Raw genomic sequence first — 18,554 nt, forward strand, 5'->3', positions numbered from 1 at the left:
AGCTACTCTATCCTATGCCAGCCTTTTCACCTTTGAATAGCTACAGCAAGCTGCTTCCATCTGAATCTGCTTACTGTATTCATCCCTTGGTCTCCCTCTTCAATTTTTACCCTACCACACTTCACTCCATTATCAAACTGATGATTCCTTCATGTCTCAGTTGTGTCTTTATCAGTTGATCCCTTCTTTCATTCAAGTTGTGCCATAAATGTCTTTTTCCCCATACTGTAGTCTTGTTTCTACACAACTTGTAAATAGCCTAATCATTTAATAAAAATATTGACACAGAAATTGCTGGACTCCTGTGTAATAAACGGTTCATTAAACAAGTCCTTCTTTCTGGAACTCTTCAAAATCTCAAAAGTCATCCCAGTTTTCAAAATGGGTGACCCACATGATGTAAATAATTGCTAGCCAATATCCCTCCTACCAGCAGGATCAAAGGTAATTGAAAATGTCATGTGCAGTCATGTGTTAGAATTCCTGAATAAAGAAAACATATTTTCTGAACATCAATATGGGTTTTGCAAGCACAGATCTATCAATGATGCTCTTTTTGCTCTCTGTGATCAAACATCTTCTTTCAACTACAGAGAATTCTCCTCTGGATTGTTCATTGACCTAACCAGAACATTTGATTTGATTAATCAGCAGATATTTCTTCAGAAATTAGACACATGTGGCATCCGTGGTGTATGTAATCATTGGTTTGAGGCGCACTTATGAAATAGATTGCAAGTAGTTTAAGTCTCTAGCAAAGAAAGAACGTGCTCTAACAAAGCCCTGATTACTTGTGGTGTGGCACAAGGCTCTGTTCTGCGTCCCTTTCTTTTTCTGCTTTTCATTAATGATCTTCCCCTAAACCTTCCTAAGACTTCTCCTGTACTGTTTGCTGATGATACAAATCTGTCCCTCCCCCAACCCCAATGAATCATGGACCTTGCCATTGCTGGGGAGGCTTGCGTGCCTCAGATTAGATTAGATTAGATTAATACTAGTTCCATGGATCATGAATACGATATTTCGTAATGATGTGGAACGAGTCGAATTTTCCAATACATGACATAATTAGGTTAATTTAACAACATACTTAAGTTAATATAACAACTTTATTTTTTTGTGTTTTTTGTTTTTCTTTATTTTTTATTTTTATTTTTTTAATATTTTTTCTTTTTTTTTCTTAATTTATATCTAAAAATTCCTCTATGGAGTAGAAGGAGTTGTCATTCAGAAATTCTTTTAATTTCTTCTTAAATACTTGTTGGTTATCTGTCAGACTTTTGATACTATTTGGTAAGTGACCAAAGACTTTAGTGCCAGTATAATTCACCCCTTTCTGTGCCAAAGTTAGATTTAATCTTGAATAGTGAAGATCATCCTTTCTCCTAGTATTGTAGTTATGCACACTGCTATTACTTTTGAATTGGGTTTGGTTGTTAATAACAAATTTCATAAGAGAGTATATATACTGAGAAGCTACTGTGAATATCCCTAGATCCTTAAATAAATGTCTGCAGGATGATCTTGGGTGGACTCCAGCTATTATTCTGATTACACGCTTTTGTGCAATAAATACTTTATTCCTCAGTGATGAATTACCCCAAAATATGATGCCATATGAAAGCAATGAGTGAAAATAGGCGTAGTAAGCTAATTTACTAAGATGTTTATCACCAAAATTTGCAATGACCCTTATTGCATAAGTAGCTGAACTCAAACGTTTCAGCAGATCATCAATGTGTTTCTTCCAATTTAATCTCTCATCAATGGACACACCTAAAAATTTGGAATATTCTACCTTAGCTATATGCTTCTGATTAAGGTCTATATTTATTAATGGTGTCATACCATTCACTGTACGGAACTGTATGTACTGTGTCTTATCAAAATTCAGTGAGAGTCCGTTTACAAGGAACCACTTAGTAATTTTCTGAAAGACAGTATTGACAATTTCATCAGTTAATTCTTGTTTGTCAGGTGTGATTACTATACTTGTATCATCAGCAAAGAGAACTAACTTTGCCTCTTCATGAATATAGAATGGCAAGTCATTAATATATAATAAGAACAACAAAGGACCCAAGACTGACCCTTGTGGAACCCCATTCTTGATAGTTCCCCAGTTTGAGGAATGTGTTGATCTTTGCATGTTACGAGAACTACTTATTTCAACTTTCTGCACTCTTCCAGTTAGGTACGAATTAAACCATTTGTGCACTGTCCCACTCATGCCACTCAGTGATGCAGATAGCAGTACCGTAGGTGCAACCACAATGGAGGGGTATCTGTTGAGAGGCCAGACAAACGTGTGGTTCCTGAAGAGGGGCAGCAGCCTTTTCAGTAGTTGCAGGGGCAACAGTCTGGGCAATGTACTTGAGGACAATATTATGGAAATGGAAGAGCATGTAGGTGAAGATGAAATGGGAGATACGATACTGTGTGTAGAGTTTGACAGAGCACTGAAAGATCTAAGTCGAAACAAGGCCCCGGGAGTAGACATTCCATTAGAACTACTGATAGCCTTGGGAGAGCCACCCCTGACAAAACTCTACCATCTGGCGAGCAAGATGTATGACACAGACAAAATACCCTCAGACTTCAAGAAGAATATAATAATCCCAATCCCAAAGAAAGTAGGTGTTGACAGATGTGAAAATTACCAAACATTCAGTTTAATAAGTCACGGCTGCAAAATACCAACACGAATTCTTTACAGACAAATGGAAAAACTGGTAGATGTCGACGTTGGGGAAGATCAATTTGGATTTCATAGAAATGTTGGAACACGTGAAGCAATACTGACCCTACGACTTATCTTAGAAGATAGGTTAAGGAAAGGCAAATACACATTTCTAGCATTTGTAGACTTAGAGAAAGCTTTTGACAATGTCGACTGGAATACTCTCTTTGAAATCCTGAAGGTGGCAGGGGTAAAATACAGGGAGTGAAAGGCTATCCCCGATGTATTGTCAGGCAGCATGGAGGGTAAAAATCGTAGAGGGAGACCAAGAGGTGAATACACTAAGCAGATTAAGAAGCATGTATGTTGCAGTAGGTACTGGGAGATGAAGAAGCTTGCACAGGATAGAGTAGCATGGAGAGCTGCATCAAACCAGTCTCTGGACTGAAGACCACAACAACAACAACAACAACAACACAAATCTGTTGCTCAGTAGCACATCAGTGCAACAAATGAGTGACCAAATATCAAATACAATGGGTAGGCTGCTGTCCTGGCTTCTCAGAAATAAACTGTTGCTGAATGCAGTCCACATGCTCTTCTATCCATCAAAAACCATCCTATTCAAATGACACCAATACTAATAGGACATGAAATCGAGCAAGTAAAAGCTACAAATTTTTTGGAAATATGGATAGATAACACTTTGGAGTGGGATGTGCACAGTGAAAAAAGCAGTGAATAAGCTGAGCAGCCTCTGCTATGCGTTTAGAATCCTCAGCCAAACACGCAACATAGATACACTAAAAACAGTGTACTTTGGCATAGTTCATTCCATTTTAGCACACAGCATCCCCTTCTGGGGGTCATTACACAAAAAAATCTTTATAATGCAGAAAAGGCTATGAAAGATAATGAAGCAAGAACATCCTAGATTATCAGCAAAGCCAATTTTCAAAGACTTGAAAATTTTACCAGTATCCTGTATTTATATAATGGAAACAGTTTCATTTTTTTTAAAGAAAAACATGTACCCCTTCACAAGAAATAGGAATGAACATGAGCACAATACAAGAACAAATTTGAACATTCATCTGCTGCCCCAGAGACTAAGTAGGTGTCAAGCTGGTGTCAGGAATATAGGCTCTCAGCTGTAAAATAAACTTCCTGTGACCATAAGAAATAGTGAAAGGCTGTCGTTCAAGAAGCAAGTGAAAGTGCAACCTGTCACAAACACCTTTCACTCTGTTGATGAGTACTTAAAGACAAATATACAATTGCTCTCCAAAATTCCTTCCCAAATAAATAAGAACACATTTTCACTAATCATCAAATAACACATTAAATTTATTTTTACCTATTCTTAATCTCGTTTTATATACTGAGGTAAATTTCATTGTTAGTCAGTTGTATTAGGAGTACACTTGTTTTAGTTTCTTAAGTCCCATTGAGCATTGCAAGCCCATGTATATTACTGTTACATCACCTTCTATACATCCCCATGTAAATATAAACTGTCCGGTATGTGTATTTAGCTTCAAGTCAATTTTTTGTGCCACCATCCAGGTAAGCTTATGCATACATGTAGTTGTATGTTCCATTTCCCTGTAACGATTCCACATAAAATTCACATGTGCATTTGGACAGACAATGTTGCTGTTGTGATCTTCAGTCCAAAGACTGGTTTGATGCAGCTCTCTATGCTACTCTATCCTGTGCAAGCCTCTTCATCTCCAAGTAACTACTGCAAACAACATCCTTCCGAATCTGCTTACTGTATTTATCTCTTGGTATCCCTATATGATCTCCTCTCCCCCCCCCCCCCCTCCCCAATTCTTTCCTCCAGTACTAAATTGGTGATCCCTTGATGCCTAAGAATGTGTCCTACCAACCAATCCCTTCTTCTTGTCAGGTTGTACCCAAATTTCTCTTCTCCCCAATTCTGTTCAGTACTTCCTCATTAGTTACATGATCTACCCACCTAATTTTCAGTATACTTCTGTTGCACCACATTTCAAATACTTCTATTCTCTTTTGGTCTAAACTGTTTATCGTCCAAAGCTTTTCTTGCCATTGCCAGTGTGCATTTTATATCTTATCTACTTTGACCATCATCAGCTATTTTGCTTGCCAAATAGAAAAACTCATCTACTACTTTAAGTGTCTCATTTCCTAATCTAATTCCCCCAGCATCACTCGATTTAATTCAACTACATTCCATTATCCTTGTTTTGCTTTTGTTGATGTTCATCTTATATCCTCTTTTCAAGACACTGTCCATTCCGCTCAACTGCTCTTCCAAATCCTCTGGTGTGTCTGACAGAATTACAATGTCATCGGCAAACCTCAAAGTTTTTATTTCTTCTCCCTGGACTTTAATTCCTACTCCAAATTTTTCTTTTGTTTCCTTTACTGTTTGTTCAATATACAGATGAATAACATTGGGGATAGGCTACAACCCTGTCTCATTCCCTTCCCAACCACTGCTTCCCTTTCATGCCCCTTGACTCTTATAACAGCCATCCGGTTTCTGTACAAATTGTGAATAGCTTTTCACTCCCTGTATTTATCCCTGCAACCTTTAGAATTTGAAAAAGTGTTTTTCAGTCAACATTGTCAAAAGGTTTCTCTAAGTCTACAAATTCTATAAACTTAGGTTTGCTGTTCCTTAATCTGTCTTCTGTGAGAAGTCGTTTGGCCAGTATTGCTTCACGTGATCCTACATTTCTCTGAAATCCAAACTGATCTTCCCAGAGTCGGCTTCTACCAGTTTTTCTGTTCTTCTGTAAAGGAACCATGTTAGTATTTTGCAGCCTTGATTTATTAAACTGATAGTTCGGTAATTTTCACATCTTACAGCACCTGCTTTCTTTGGAATTGGAATTACTATATTATTCTTGAAATCTGCAGTTATTTCACATGTTTCATACATCCTTCTCGCCAGGTGGAAGAGTTTTGTCATGGCTGGCTCCCCCAAGGCTATCAGTAGCTCTAACAGAATTTTGTCTACTCCTGGGACCTTGTTTTGACTTAAGTGTTTCAATGCCTTGCCAAATGCTTCACGAGTGTTATATCTCCCTTCTCATCTTCATCTACGTCCTCTTCCATTTCCATAATATTGCACTCAAGTATATCTACCTTGTATAGATACTCTATATACTCCTTCTACCTTTGTGCTTTCCCTTCTTTGCTTAGGACTGGTTTTCCATCTGAGCTCTTGATATTCATATAGGTGGTTCTCTTTTCTCCAAAGGCCGCTTTAATTTTCCTGTAGTCAGCATCTATTTTATCCCTAGTGATATATGCTTCTACATCCTTAACATTTTTCCTCTAGCCATTCCTGCTTAGCAATTTTGCACCTCCTGTCAATTTCATTTTTGAGACATTTGTATTCCCTTTTGCTTGCTTCATTTATTGGATTTTTATATTTTCACCATTCATCAGTTAAATTAAGTATCTCTTCTGATACCCAAGAATTTCTACTAGTGCTCATCTCTTTACCTACTTGATCCTATGCTACCTTTACCAATTTGTCTCTCAAACCTACCCATTCTTCCTATACTGTATTCCTTTTCCCTGTTCTTGTCAGTTGTTCTCTAATGCTCCCTGCCCCTGGAAATACCTTACAATTTAAAACCTGATTCTGAAAACTCCTCCTTGCCACAATATAATCAATCTGAAACCTTACAGTGTCTCTAGGTCTCTTCTATGTAAAAAAACCTTCTTTTATGCTTCTTAAACCAAGTGTTAGCTATGATTAAATTATGCTCTGTGTAAAATTTTACCCGGCGGCTTCCTGTTTCATTCCTTCCTCCCAGTCCATATTCACTTACTACTTTTCCTTCTCTTGCTTTTCCTGTTTTCAAATTCCAGTGCCCCATGACTATTAAATTTTTGTCTCCCTTAACTGTTTGAATAATTTCTTTCATCTCACAAATATTTCCTCTACCTCCTCCTCATCTGTGGAGCTAGTTGGCGTATAAACTTTTACTACTGTGGTGGGTGTGAACTTCAAGCCTATCTTGGCTACAATAATGCATTCACTATGCTGTTCATAGTAGCTTATCTGCATTCTTACTTTTTTATTCATTATTAAACCCACTCGCGCATTACCCCTACTTGATTTTGCATTTATAATTCTGTTTTCATGTGACCAGAAGCCCTGTTCCTCCTGCCACTGAACTTCACTAATTCCCATTATATCTAGCTTGAACCTATCCATTTCCATTTTTGTATTTTCTAATCTACCTGCCTGATTCAGGGAGCCGACATTCCATGCTCTTATCCATGTAATGCCAGTTTTGTTTCTCCTGATAACAACCTCCCCCTGAGTAGTCCCCGCCCGGAGATCCAAATGGGGAACTATTTTACCTCCAGAGTATTTTACTCAAGAGGATGTCGTCATTAACATTTAACCATACAGTAGAGCTGTATGCCCTTGGGAAAAATTATAGCTGTAGTTTCCTCCTTGCTTTCAGCCATTCACAGTACCAGCACAGCCGAGGCCATTTTGGTTGATGTTACAAGGCCAGGTCAGTCAGTCATCCAGACTGCAACTGCAACTACTGAAAAGGCTGCTGCCCCTCTTCAGAAGCCATATATTTCTCTGGCCTCTCAACAGATACTCCTCTATTGTGGTTGAACGTACAGTACAACTATCTATATAACTGAGGCAGACAAGCCTCCCCACCAACAGCAGGGTCCATTGTTCACAAGGAAGGGGGGGAGGGAGAGGAGCAGACAATATTCATACAACATTTATTATCTATGGATGGATAAATAAATAACTAAAAATAAATTTTAGAAGCATCAGGTTACCTACTATTCAGAAGACTGTTGCACTCAGTGACTGTTATATTGACTTGTAAATTATAGATTACAGTGATCAGTCACCCTTTTTAAATTTTTTTTATTGTGCAGTTCTAGATTTCGGCCAGAAGGTAGCCATTCTCAGTGCACTATTATTTTCGCTCAATGCATGTAATTCCCTGTTGGTCGGGCTTCATCCACAGTTCATTGAATACTGCTTGTATTAAGTAGTAGTCATTTAAAATGAAGGGGTAGAAAAACTGTGCAAGAAGCAGGAAGGTGGTTGACTTGTTAAAAAGATTATTTGTCACCCGAGGATGCGTCTGAGAGTGGCACAAAACTGGTTATGACTTTCAGTAGAAAGTATTTCAACAGCCAGTATGGGCTATTTCTTTCAAAATGTGGAACTTTGGCTGTGGTTGCACGCAGTTTAAAGTAACAATCCTTATGTATGTTGCCATTTACTTTTTTCCCTTTGAATCCTACAGCTTTTATTTCCCTGAAGAATTTATGTCATTGGCTATGGATCCAAGTGGAGTGGACATTAGTTAAAGCCAACTTTTAATTAAGCAGTTGCTTGGAATTAATCCTGTTGACAAACTTGTTAGTAAAAATTATAGTTGATGTTAATCAACTGAATGAAAATTGTGTTGAAATTAGTGATATAAAAGACAAAGTTACCTGCTCTACACTGAATGTAAATGACAAAGCACATCAATTTTATCGTGAAAATTATTCCTTATACATGACACGAATGGCACCTGAACATGTTTGTTTTGTCATTTACATTCAGTGTACAGCAGGTAACTTTCTTTTATATCACTAATTTCAACACAATTTTCATTCAATTGATTAACATCTGAAGTGGCTCAAGTAGTTCTTGTTCCAGCTTCATCCTGCAGGAATATCACTTGAATCAGTATTTGTGAGAAGATGTCATTATTAATTACACTGGAACTTGCATTCAGAGCAAAAAGTTGAATCCAGTTATGTGGGAGAGGAACAAACATTAGAGTAAGATTCAGAACTTCATTATTACAATCATCTGGAGTCTGTTTCCCCAAATTAACTAAGTGTTACTTAATTACACTCCTTGTTGAAGCTTAAGTTCATAAAGAAATCTGCAGGCCTAAGCATTTGTTTTGATCTGCTTGTTGCCAAAATGGTTCTCAGGTGAAACTTCCTGGCAGATTAAAACTGTGTGCCCGACCGAGACACGAACTCGGGACCTTTGCCTTTCGCGGGCAAGTGCTGGCAGAAGTAAAGCTGTAAGTACCGGGCGTGAGTCGTGCTTCGGTAGCTCAGATGGTAGAGCACTTGCCTGCGAAAGGCAAAGGTCCCGAGTTCGAGTCTTGGTCGGGCACACAGTTTTAATCTGCCAGGAAGTTTCATATAAGCGCACACTACGCTGCAGAATGAAAATCTCATTCTGGTAGTTCTCAGGTGCTTCCACAGAATATATTTTAATTCCAATCAGCCACTTAGATACTTTACTAAACTCTAGGGTTCCATATTTGAAGGAAGTTGCAAGCGCATGCTATCCAGAACAAATTTTTCAATTTTCATTTTTTAACATTGTCTCAATTATGATTTTCTGTTTCTTACTGAGTTTATGATAATCTAAGAGATTTGGGCAGAGCCATCTTCCACTTTGTCTGCACGTTGCTTTCACAGTAAATTTCAGTTTAGGATTTTCTCTGTTTGTTTCATAATGACACAAGGTTTAGTTTCTTATAATTTATTTTTTAAATGAAACTATTGTTTAGTGTCATAGTGATTCATTCTGTACAATTTGTTGCACAGAAATAGACATTACAACTTCTTCTGGTTTTTTTTCTTCTCTGCCACAGCTTTTCTTATGTTGTTGTCTTACTTATGATTTTCTCTAGAATGATGTTTTTGGATAGTTATTTTGGTAAACTGGGAAATAAATTATGAACAGCTCCTTCCTTCAGAGACAATCTTCCTCTTCAGATTTCAATGTGTTTACCAACAGTAACAAACAAATTTACTTTTTAAGTTTCTCTTTAACATGTGAATCATAGACAAAACAATTGTGAGCGAAATCTCAGTTCTTTTCATGGCATTGCTCTTACCCATGTTAAAAATTTCATTTTTTGGAGATCTAAGGAAATGTTTACTTTTACTTTCTCTGAAGCCAAATCAGCATGCTGGAATGAAATGTGGGCATTATTTCTTTTTCTTCTTTTCCTCCTCCTCCTCCTCCTCCTCTTCCTCTTGTACATATAAGTAACCAGAAGACCTAGCATTACTTTCTCACTGCAGCTTTCACACACACAGGCTTCACACATAATAGTATATGTAAAACCACAAAATAAGTGCAGACAGTTTCAGTGGTCACCATCCACAGAATCAGAATATAATGCTGTTAGTAGTTTAATGACAGTATTATAAAAAGGATACACCGCTACTCACCATACAGAGGAGATACTGAGCCGCAGATACCCACACCAAAATACTATTAATCGTGTGAGCTTTTTGCCAAAAGGAAAATTCTGTCTCATGCCCTAGAGTATATTTTTTCTGAATTTGTTTTTATTCAGCCAGCCTTTAGCTTTTCATATCTTAAAATGCAAGTTTCCCGGGAAATCTTACCCGTATCTTTCAGATTATGGTCTATAATGAGTTAGTCATATCTTTTTCCTCGTGATTTGGACTTCAACCGCCAAATACCAGATACTCAATGAGTGGAAGTGTGTAAATTACAAGACAAAATACACAAGTCATATTTATCATAAGAAAGTAAGCAGCACAGTCTCTTACGTCAGTTTTTACATAAAAAAGCTAAAAAACTAAAAACCACTTTTGAATGCTTTGAAGATAACTGTTTGTCTTCCTTACCTTCATTTCTGGATGGATTGTATGAAACATTAAGTCTATAAAACAATATATTTAATTTATTGATGAGACACAAAGATAAAGTTGTTTATGCATGTTATGAATAAAAATGACACCATTAGGCTGTTGTGAGACAGCTCTGTCTTTAACGGTTATTTTTTCATACTCAGTATGATTTGTGGCATACCTTCTCAACCTAAAAATTGAGGATTCAATACATTTTTTAATAAGCAAGATAATTTGTAATCTGTTGATGGGTAATTAAAAATTCCTACTATAATAACAATGTTTTTCTCTAAAAATTTCCAGGCAATTCATGATGGAATTAACTGCCGACAATATCAAGAGCAAGTGAAACAGCAGTCAGAGACCAATGCTGAAGCTCGAAGAACCAGGGAGATGCTTGAGGTATATTTCTTAGAATAAGATCAAGTAATAACTTGTCTTGATTTTGTGGAAGTAAGTAAATAAAGTTGGAAATAGTTACAAGTTTCTAGATTAAAAATAAATTAAATGGAAGAAAAGTTTTAAAAATTATAATGGGATAATCTTCATCTTCTCTCTCTCTCTCTCTCTCTTTCTTTCTGCCTCCCCCCCCCCCCCCAAACGAAATATTTAGCTATACTTCACAACACATAATTGCTTGTTCACTAGTTGTTGAACCTCAATAGTGACACACACACAGTGAGAAAAAAGTTGAGAAGGAGAGTTATTGACAAATTGGGAGAATATTTGATTGAAGATGATTATTGTAGCAAAATTATTTTGCGTTGCTACGTGGAAGGTGGAAAAATGAGGGGTCATACTGTGCAAATCGAACCAGTTGAACTACAAGAATGTAATTGCGTCTCACAGATCTCTGTCACAATAAAAAAGAGTTTTAGGGTTTTAGGTTCTTTATTTGTTTATTAGGAATTTAATCACACCATTAAAAACTATTATATAATTGGGCTTTACTGGTGGAAATAAAACTGATGATACTGTAGTGCCATCACTGCTTTTTACACAGCTGAGTAAAATAATGCCACTGCTGCAGCTAATGCAAGAGACTATGGAATTGGGTCAGACTGGAGATGGCAAGATGCAGTTATATCAGCAGCTACCTGCTGATAAGGCAAGTACTGGTTCCGAAGCCTCGAGGCGGTAACCAAGCAGAGGCATCACAGGCATAATAGCACTGATGCAGCAGAAGGGCAGATCCACTGTGGCATGGGTGACCTGGTTGCTTCATATTTGATTCACAGTTTTGCTGCAACTTACATGATAGAAACCAGTGCGGCAGTGAAACAAGGATGGACCAAGACCGTATAAATAATTGTCATTTTTAGCCAAAACTGTTTTAGTCAAATGTGGTCTGCAGCTTCCAGTCTCAAAGGGAGAGGGAGGGGGGGAGGGTTGTGGAAGGGGGCAAGGATGTACAATAATCAACAACTCTATGTGGGTTAGCAAGTTACCACCTCTCAACTCTGCTGCTGCTAGCTGCACCCCTGCTGTTTGCATTGAGACAAGTGCTACAGTCTTAGAGACTTGCATCTGGCAGATAGCGGTCGCTGGCCTCCTGTTCTGTGAGTTTACAGTTCAAGCATGGGACTGTACAGCCACTCAGCCACCGTCACTTGTGCAGGAAAATGCATTGTTGCCTGCCTTTGTTCTTGTGGGCAGACACTGATGCTGCTGTGAGCCATCTCATCCTTGCTGGGTCCACAACATGACTTACTGTGCCTCAGCACGGATTGTCTGATGCAGCCTAGCTGCCTTTAGTCTGCATTGCAGACAAACTCCTTGCCGCTCGCTGTTGTGATCAGCATCCTTGCCAGTCTACCAGCTGCATGAAGCTACCGATGGTCGCAGTTCTTCCCAGGCTGCCTATGGCTTACATCTTGGAGACACTGGCTTCTCTGAGCATCACGATCATTGCTCTAGTTTATTGAGTAACACGAGAATTTTCTAACAATGATGTTTTCATGTTGATGCATCAGCACCCATTGCTCCACTGCTACCCCACACAGGGAGGTGGACTACGAGCTTCTTGACACTAAAAGCTCAGTACCACAGCCTACTGTAGAGGTCAACCACTCCCAACCATTACAAGTGGTATCAGAAGTGGGATTAATGACTGTAGCTGGATCCAGCACAATGTCCCTATCCACAGTGTGCAGCATCTAAATGCACTGGGGTGAGTGAACTGACTCTTCCCCCTACCCAGAGTATCATGTTGAGTCAGGGCATCTTTAATCAGATTTTTAATTCTATTGTGATTTGTGAAAGAAGACAACTAAACTCAGATGGTGTACTCAGGATGTATAGATAGGAATGTTAGTTTTCACCTGGGTATTATGGGCAATATGTCTTATCATGAGCACATGGTGTGGCTCATTGTGTATAAGTGAATATGGTGTTGGCAATTTGGCAATGTGTTGTGCTTCAGGGGGGGTTGGGTTGTTTGGGGAAGGAGACCAGACAGTGAGATTATCAGTCTCATCAGATTAGGGAAGGACGGGGAAGGGAGTCAGCCATGCCCTTTGAAACGAACCATCCCGGCAATTGCCTGGAGCGATTTAGGGAAATCACGGAAAACCTAAATCAGGTTGGCCGGACACAGGATATAACCATCGTCCTCCCGAATGCGAGTCCACCCGTTACTCTGTGTTCACTCTGCTTCTGAGGAAATATATGTATGTGTCTGTATCATTTGGACCACAACAGCTGCTACAAAACTGTCAAAAACTTCTTTGCATTTCTCACAGCATCTAAAATAACAACATCAGCAGCAGTTCCACTCTGCATCTTGTGAAAATCATCAGCACATGCTCATCCCTGTCGATCTTAGTTTCTGGACAACACTCATTATACCCCAGTGGAATAGACACTAATGCACTTGCATCACCCATGTTGCTATCCACACACTTATTCACTCTGGTACAGACCACACTCTTTCTACCCCAGAATCCACAATTCCACATGATATCAGAGCCGCTGTTTCTATATTATTTTCCTTGACTTTAACAATATTATTATTCAGTACATTGTGTAAACTCTAAGGAATTTGCAAAATGTCACTACTCCTCCTAATTGCTTCATCTTCCCACTCAACAACTTGTCCCACTAGTCGCCAGATTCTGTCTTACCCTTTACCAGAGTGACAGTTTCAACTATATTAACAGATGTTGGATGTATTGCACGAAGAGGCAAACTATCCCCAGACCTATCCCGCTCCCTTCCAGTTTTCTCCTTCTCCCTCCTCTCTGCTTCCTCTCCCTCCATTCTTGCCATCATCTCTAAAATCCTCCTATTTATCATGTCCTGATGTCGATTTTCAATCCAAGAAGAATCATCGAATCTTCTCTGCACCTCCTCTGCAAACTACAAAGTTTTGCATTAAGCCATTTCCTTTTGCCTTTCCTGAAGTGCTTCCAGTCTCTCAGACAACTTTGCATTATCCACTTATAACTTATCCATTTTGGCTTTTACATTTTTTTATGCCTACTTTTTATAAACTATACACACAAAAATGCTAAGAATGCTTAAATGTACTATTATTGCAAATTTCTCACTATTTTACGTGCTTACCTACAGGCCATATTCCTTACTCTACACCTTTGGCCTTTCCAAACAGTGCAAACTACAATCCTCATACTCTGGTTCCCTGAGAATTCCATTCAATAAATGCAGCAAAACAAATTCAAATTATGAGAACACGTAACAGTAACACAGTCGTATTACTTCTCAGAACTTTACCCGAGTAGCTACTCATTAGTTTCACCTTGTGATTCATTGCTTGTGGTTAGCAACTTGTATACTCCTGGTGAGTGAGCTACACCTCTAGCTTGTGATAACACCCCGTGCAAAACTGAATATTCTTATTTCCACATCCACAGAAATCTGCCTGTGTTTACCTGCCACATACTGAGCTCATAAATATAATTACATACCTGATGAAAGACTCCCTTGGCTTGCCATGATACTCACAGTCAAACAAAAATACTGCACTCTCTTCACCACATGTTGATGACACTACATCTAGGCGCTCTGTCCGGAACCGCGCGACTGCTACGGTCGCAGGTTCGAATCCTGCCTCGGGCATGGATGTGTGTGATGTCCTTAGGTTAGTTAGGTTTAAGTAGTTCTAAGTTCTAGGGGACTAATGACCACAGATGTTAAGTCCCATAGTGCTCAGAGCCATTTGAACCATTTTTTGATGACACTACAACCCTACACAAGTTGAGTCATCTTCTTCATCCACAGATGGCAGTTGTACGTGTTGTTGCTCCTTCTGCTGTCAACAAACGATGTGGTGATGGGGTAAAAGGTCCCACTGCTGATGTCAAATGAAGCCAACCCCAGGGGTTGGTGGGGCTTCAATGCAGGATGGCTGGCAGCCGGGACCTGTGGCAAGGTTGTGGTCTGGTGGTGCCCTGGAGGAAGAAGGCTGTCAAAATAAACACTTAATTTCACTCAGGCATTTGTCCTCTCCCTACATAAAGTAGCGACCACGCCCCTCTCATCACTTGGCAAGGTCCAGATGGCTGATGTGATAATCAGCATCCAGCCAGCTAGCTGTGAAAAATGTGCCCAGGATTACTGATGCCAGTGCCCTATATGTGGCATGTGACCTGGTTATGTGACTCACACCACAAGCACATTGCATCAGAATGCTCGAAGGTGGTTAGAATTCTTTCAGCGGTAGCCAGCTCCTCTGGGAATGGCCGAGTTGAGTAAGGGTACAAGGTTGGGCGCTGCCTACGCCGATGATGCTAGGAGGCACTGCTTTGTCTGGGACTTGCCTCACTGCTCCCCTGAGCAGGAGTCCAGCTCACTGATGGAATGGTCTGAGTTATCTCTGCTGCGCAGTGGTATCAAGTCTGACTGGTGGAATAAGCTTATGAGGCGGAGACCCAAACTTGTGACTGCTGCTGGTTGCTCCATGTCATCTCATCATCATCATCAGGCAGACCTGGCTGCGAATGAATCTGCTACCAAAATGACAGCTATTTATACAGGATAGTAGTCGCCTGTTATGTCAATATGCCACTTCCAGTCTCATTCTTGACAGAACCACTGAAGCCTGTTGCTGGAGACATCTTCTTGCATTTACTGCAAGAACAGTTACTGCTGTGCTGGTAGTTTTTGCAGAGCCGAGCCTGACCTGTCTCATAATGAATCAACAATCCTCTTACTGCAACTGGAATGCCAACACCTTGCGCTTGCCAGCTACCAGTGGCTGCTGTATATAGTCTGACAGACCTGACCACAAAATAATAGAATTGCAACACTGTGAAAACACGATTTGTCAAGGACATTTGTTTGAAGGAAAGAGTTTTCCACTATTACTTTTACTTTCTTCTATGATGAGTCAATTGAGTTATGTTAATGGGTAAAAAATGAGGGAAATCCAGAAAACCTATAGCTGCTTGGGAGGGATGCATTTCTGCAGAACAGTTGCTTCAACACATGCAGCAATACTGAGATAGCCAGCAGCACACAGTCTCAGTCGTGTCACAATATTTAACACCTTGGTGGCTCAGCACCTTGTTGTCTCAGTCTCTGCTCTGTGCAGTCTTCATGTTTGTTAGATGGAGAACCACCTAGCCACATGAAACTCAAGTACACCAACTGCCAATGGACTAGATTACACACAGCCAGTAGGGAATAGTTAAGCAATATTTGGTATAGGCACTCCTGGTAAACATAAGAAATTTATTGAGTAAATCTATTTATTGGTAATTAGTGATTAGGACTGGGTGAAGAGTAAAAAATCTACTAGTATACTTTGCTAGTTTACAAGAGGTAGTTTTTATGGAATAATGGTCATGGTGTGTAAAGGAGATAAGCCAGTGATATCATAATGGGAGTGCCGTTTAGGTTAAGTACACAGCAGTGAACCTTGTGGTTTAAGATGACTATTGTAAGGGGAAAGCTGAATGTACTCTATGGAGTTACCAAGCTGTAGGATCTGGGGGTCATCTACCATGACTAAGTAAAAAAATGCCACTGCCACAGCTAATGCAAGAGGCCATGAAAGCAGATCAGGCCGGAGCTGGCAAGATGCTGTTACATCAAGGGCTACTCACTGATATGACAGGTACTGGCCCCAAAATGCTGAGGTGATTCCCACAGGCTGCAAATGAGCAGAGGCCCACAGTTACAATAGCATTGACATAGCAGAAAGGCAGAGCCGCTGTGGCATTGCTGGTGTGGTTGCTTCATGTCTGAGCCATAGTTTTGCTGTGGCTGCCATGATAGGAACAAGTGCTGCAGCAAAACAAGCAAGGGTCAAGTCTGTATAAATACTTGTCATTTTTAGTTAAAGTCATCGCAGTCTGCCAGCTTTTAGTCCCAGGTGGTGAGGGGGAGGGGGGGGGGTTGGCCTTCAGTCCTCTGCAAGTAAACACAGGTGAGCAATTCACGACCTCTGGACTCTATTGCTGCTGACTATGTCCCTGGTCCCTGCTGTTTGCGTTGAAGCCAGTGCTGCAGACTTAGTGCCCTCCAAGCAGCAGGCCACCTAGGGGGCCTACTTCAACTGCTGCCAGCCTCGTACCCTGTGGGTCTACAGTTCAAACCCAGGCCGTGCAGCCGCTCAGTCATCACTGCTTCTGTAGGCATACTCCTTGCTACCTGCCTTGCCTTGCTCATGTGACAGACATTGATGCTGCTATGAGCCATTTCATCCATGCAGCATTCCTGATGTGATTTGGTGCACCTCAGCAGTCTTTAGTATGCAGTGCAAGCACAGTGCTTGACACCCAATGTGCGATCATTGCCCTGCAAGTTCACTAGTGTCATCACTCTACTGGTCATGCGACAATTCCAGTGGTTGCACTTCTTCACAGGCCGCCTACAGTTTACAACCTGGGGATGCTGACTTCTCTGAGCATAATTGCAACTGCTTTAGTTTATTGACTAGTAAACGAATATTCTAAAAATGATGTTTTCATGTTGATACGTCAGATGACTGTGTGTGTGTGTGTGTGTGTGTGTGTGTGTGTGTGTGATAGTTAGGATGTATGAGAACATGCAAGGCATGTAGGATGTGTTGCAAGGCAGGTGGGATGTGTTAATATTTTAACAGTAGGTCAGGGTGCTGAAGGACATATAATTCAAAGAAGTGTACAGATTCAACTTTAGAGCAGCTATAGTGTAGACAAAGGTCTTCTAGCTGTTTGAGGATGTGTGGGAAATTTATGAACTGGTACAGGATTTAGCCAGGGGGAGTTAGCCAAGTACAGAAAGTGAGAAGAACTGTATGTTGTTGAAGAATTTGAGGAGGTGTTGGAATTTTAAAGTAATAGAGGACCATGCAAAGCACTAGCAGAAATCCAGGCAACATTTACATGGGTGAGGATGGCACAGATGAGGGATTTGTATGTGTGTGTGATAGCTGGTGGATCTGTTTCCTCTGTTTAGCTAATTATAAGTTTTAGTCTGTTACTGTCTTTATTTTTGGAGGCTAGTAACTGGGGATTGCACATAGGTTTTTAAATGTTAGTCCTACTTATATTAGTGTTTTGTGTAGGTGAAATGGACAGTTTGGGACTGTTAAGTAGACATCTGGAGGGCAAAAAGAATATGCAGTTTTCCCCATAATTACTGCCAGGCATTTTTCCATGTTAATGGGGATGACTCGTAAGTTGCAGCTGGAGGTCAGGTTTTCAAAGAATACTTATTTGAAGGGATCTAAATGTGTCCACTTACTTTTTTAAAATACAAATGATTCTTTAAGAATGCAGAACCCTGAGGCTGTGACACTGAATAAAAAATTTTCGGGCCTCCAGCTGCACCAAGTGAATACAATTACGCAAGCTTTCGGCCAAGCAGTGACTGTCCATTGTCAAGTGCTACGACTACCATTGGGCGGCCAGTAGGCCCTTATATATGCTAGTTGCTGACTGTGATATTACTGGTGCTTGCTGCATCATCATATATGGGCATACATTAACTCCGTGTTCAGTCCGCCCGCTTCAACCATGTGATTACTGGAACTTATTCTCTGCTGAGGCTGCAGGCTGCCATCTCTGTTAAGGTTGTTATTGTTGATTTTTACTTCAATGGCTTCTTCAGTTACACAGTTCCAGAAGCCACTAATGTGAACGACAACAGAGCCTTCAAATTTGATCCAGTGACCATTTTCTAAAGCATGCTAAAGTGAAATTCTCAGGGTAGTATAGATGATAAAATTTCTCATGTTCCTTCCTGCATTGATTGT

General features: G+C 40.0%; 1 protein-coding gene across 4 annotated transcripts in view; it reads left to right on the forward strand.

Annotated features, from left to right (window-relative positions):
* The window catches only part of LOC126262268 (uncharacterized), a 508,717-nt gene that overhangs the window by 471,771 nt on the left and 18,392 nt on the right, over positions 1–18,554 (forward strand). For all 4 annotated transcript variants that reach the window (XM_049958775.1, XM_049958774.1, XM_049958773.1 and 1 more), the window contains one exon: positions 10,658–10,756. In XM_049958775.1, the coding sequence (XP_049814732.1) occupies positions 10,658–10,756 (99 nt within the window). The remainder of the gene's footprint in view (positions 1–10,657; positions 10,757–18,554) is intronic.

This window comes from Schistocerca nitens, chromosome 6 (genome assembly GCF_023898315.1).
Source record: "Schistocerca nitens isolate TAMUIC-IGC-003100 chromosome 6, iqSchNite1.1, whole genome shotgun sequence".
Lineage (NCBI taxonomy): Eukaryota > Metazoa > Arthropoda > Insecta > Orthoptera > Acrididae > Schistocerca > Schistocerca nitens.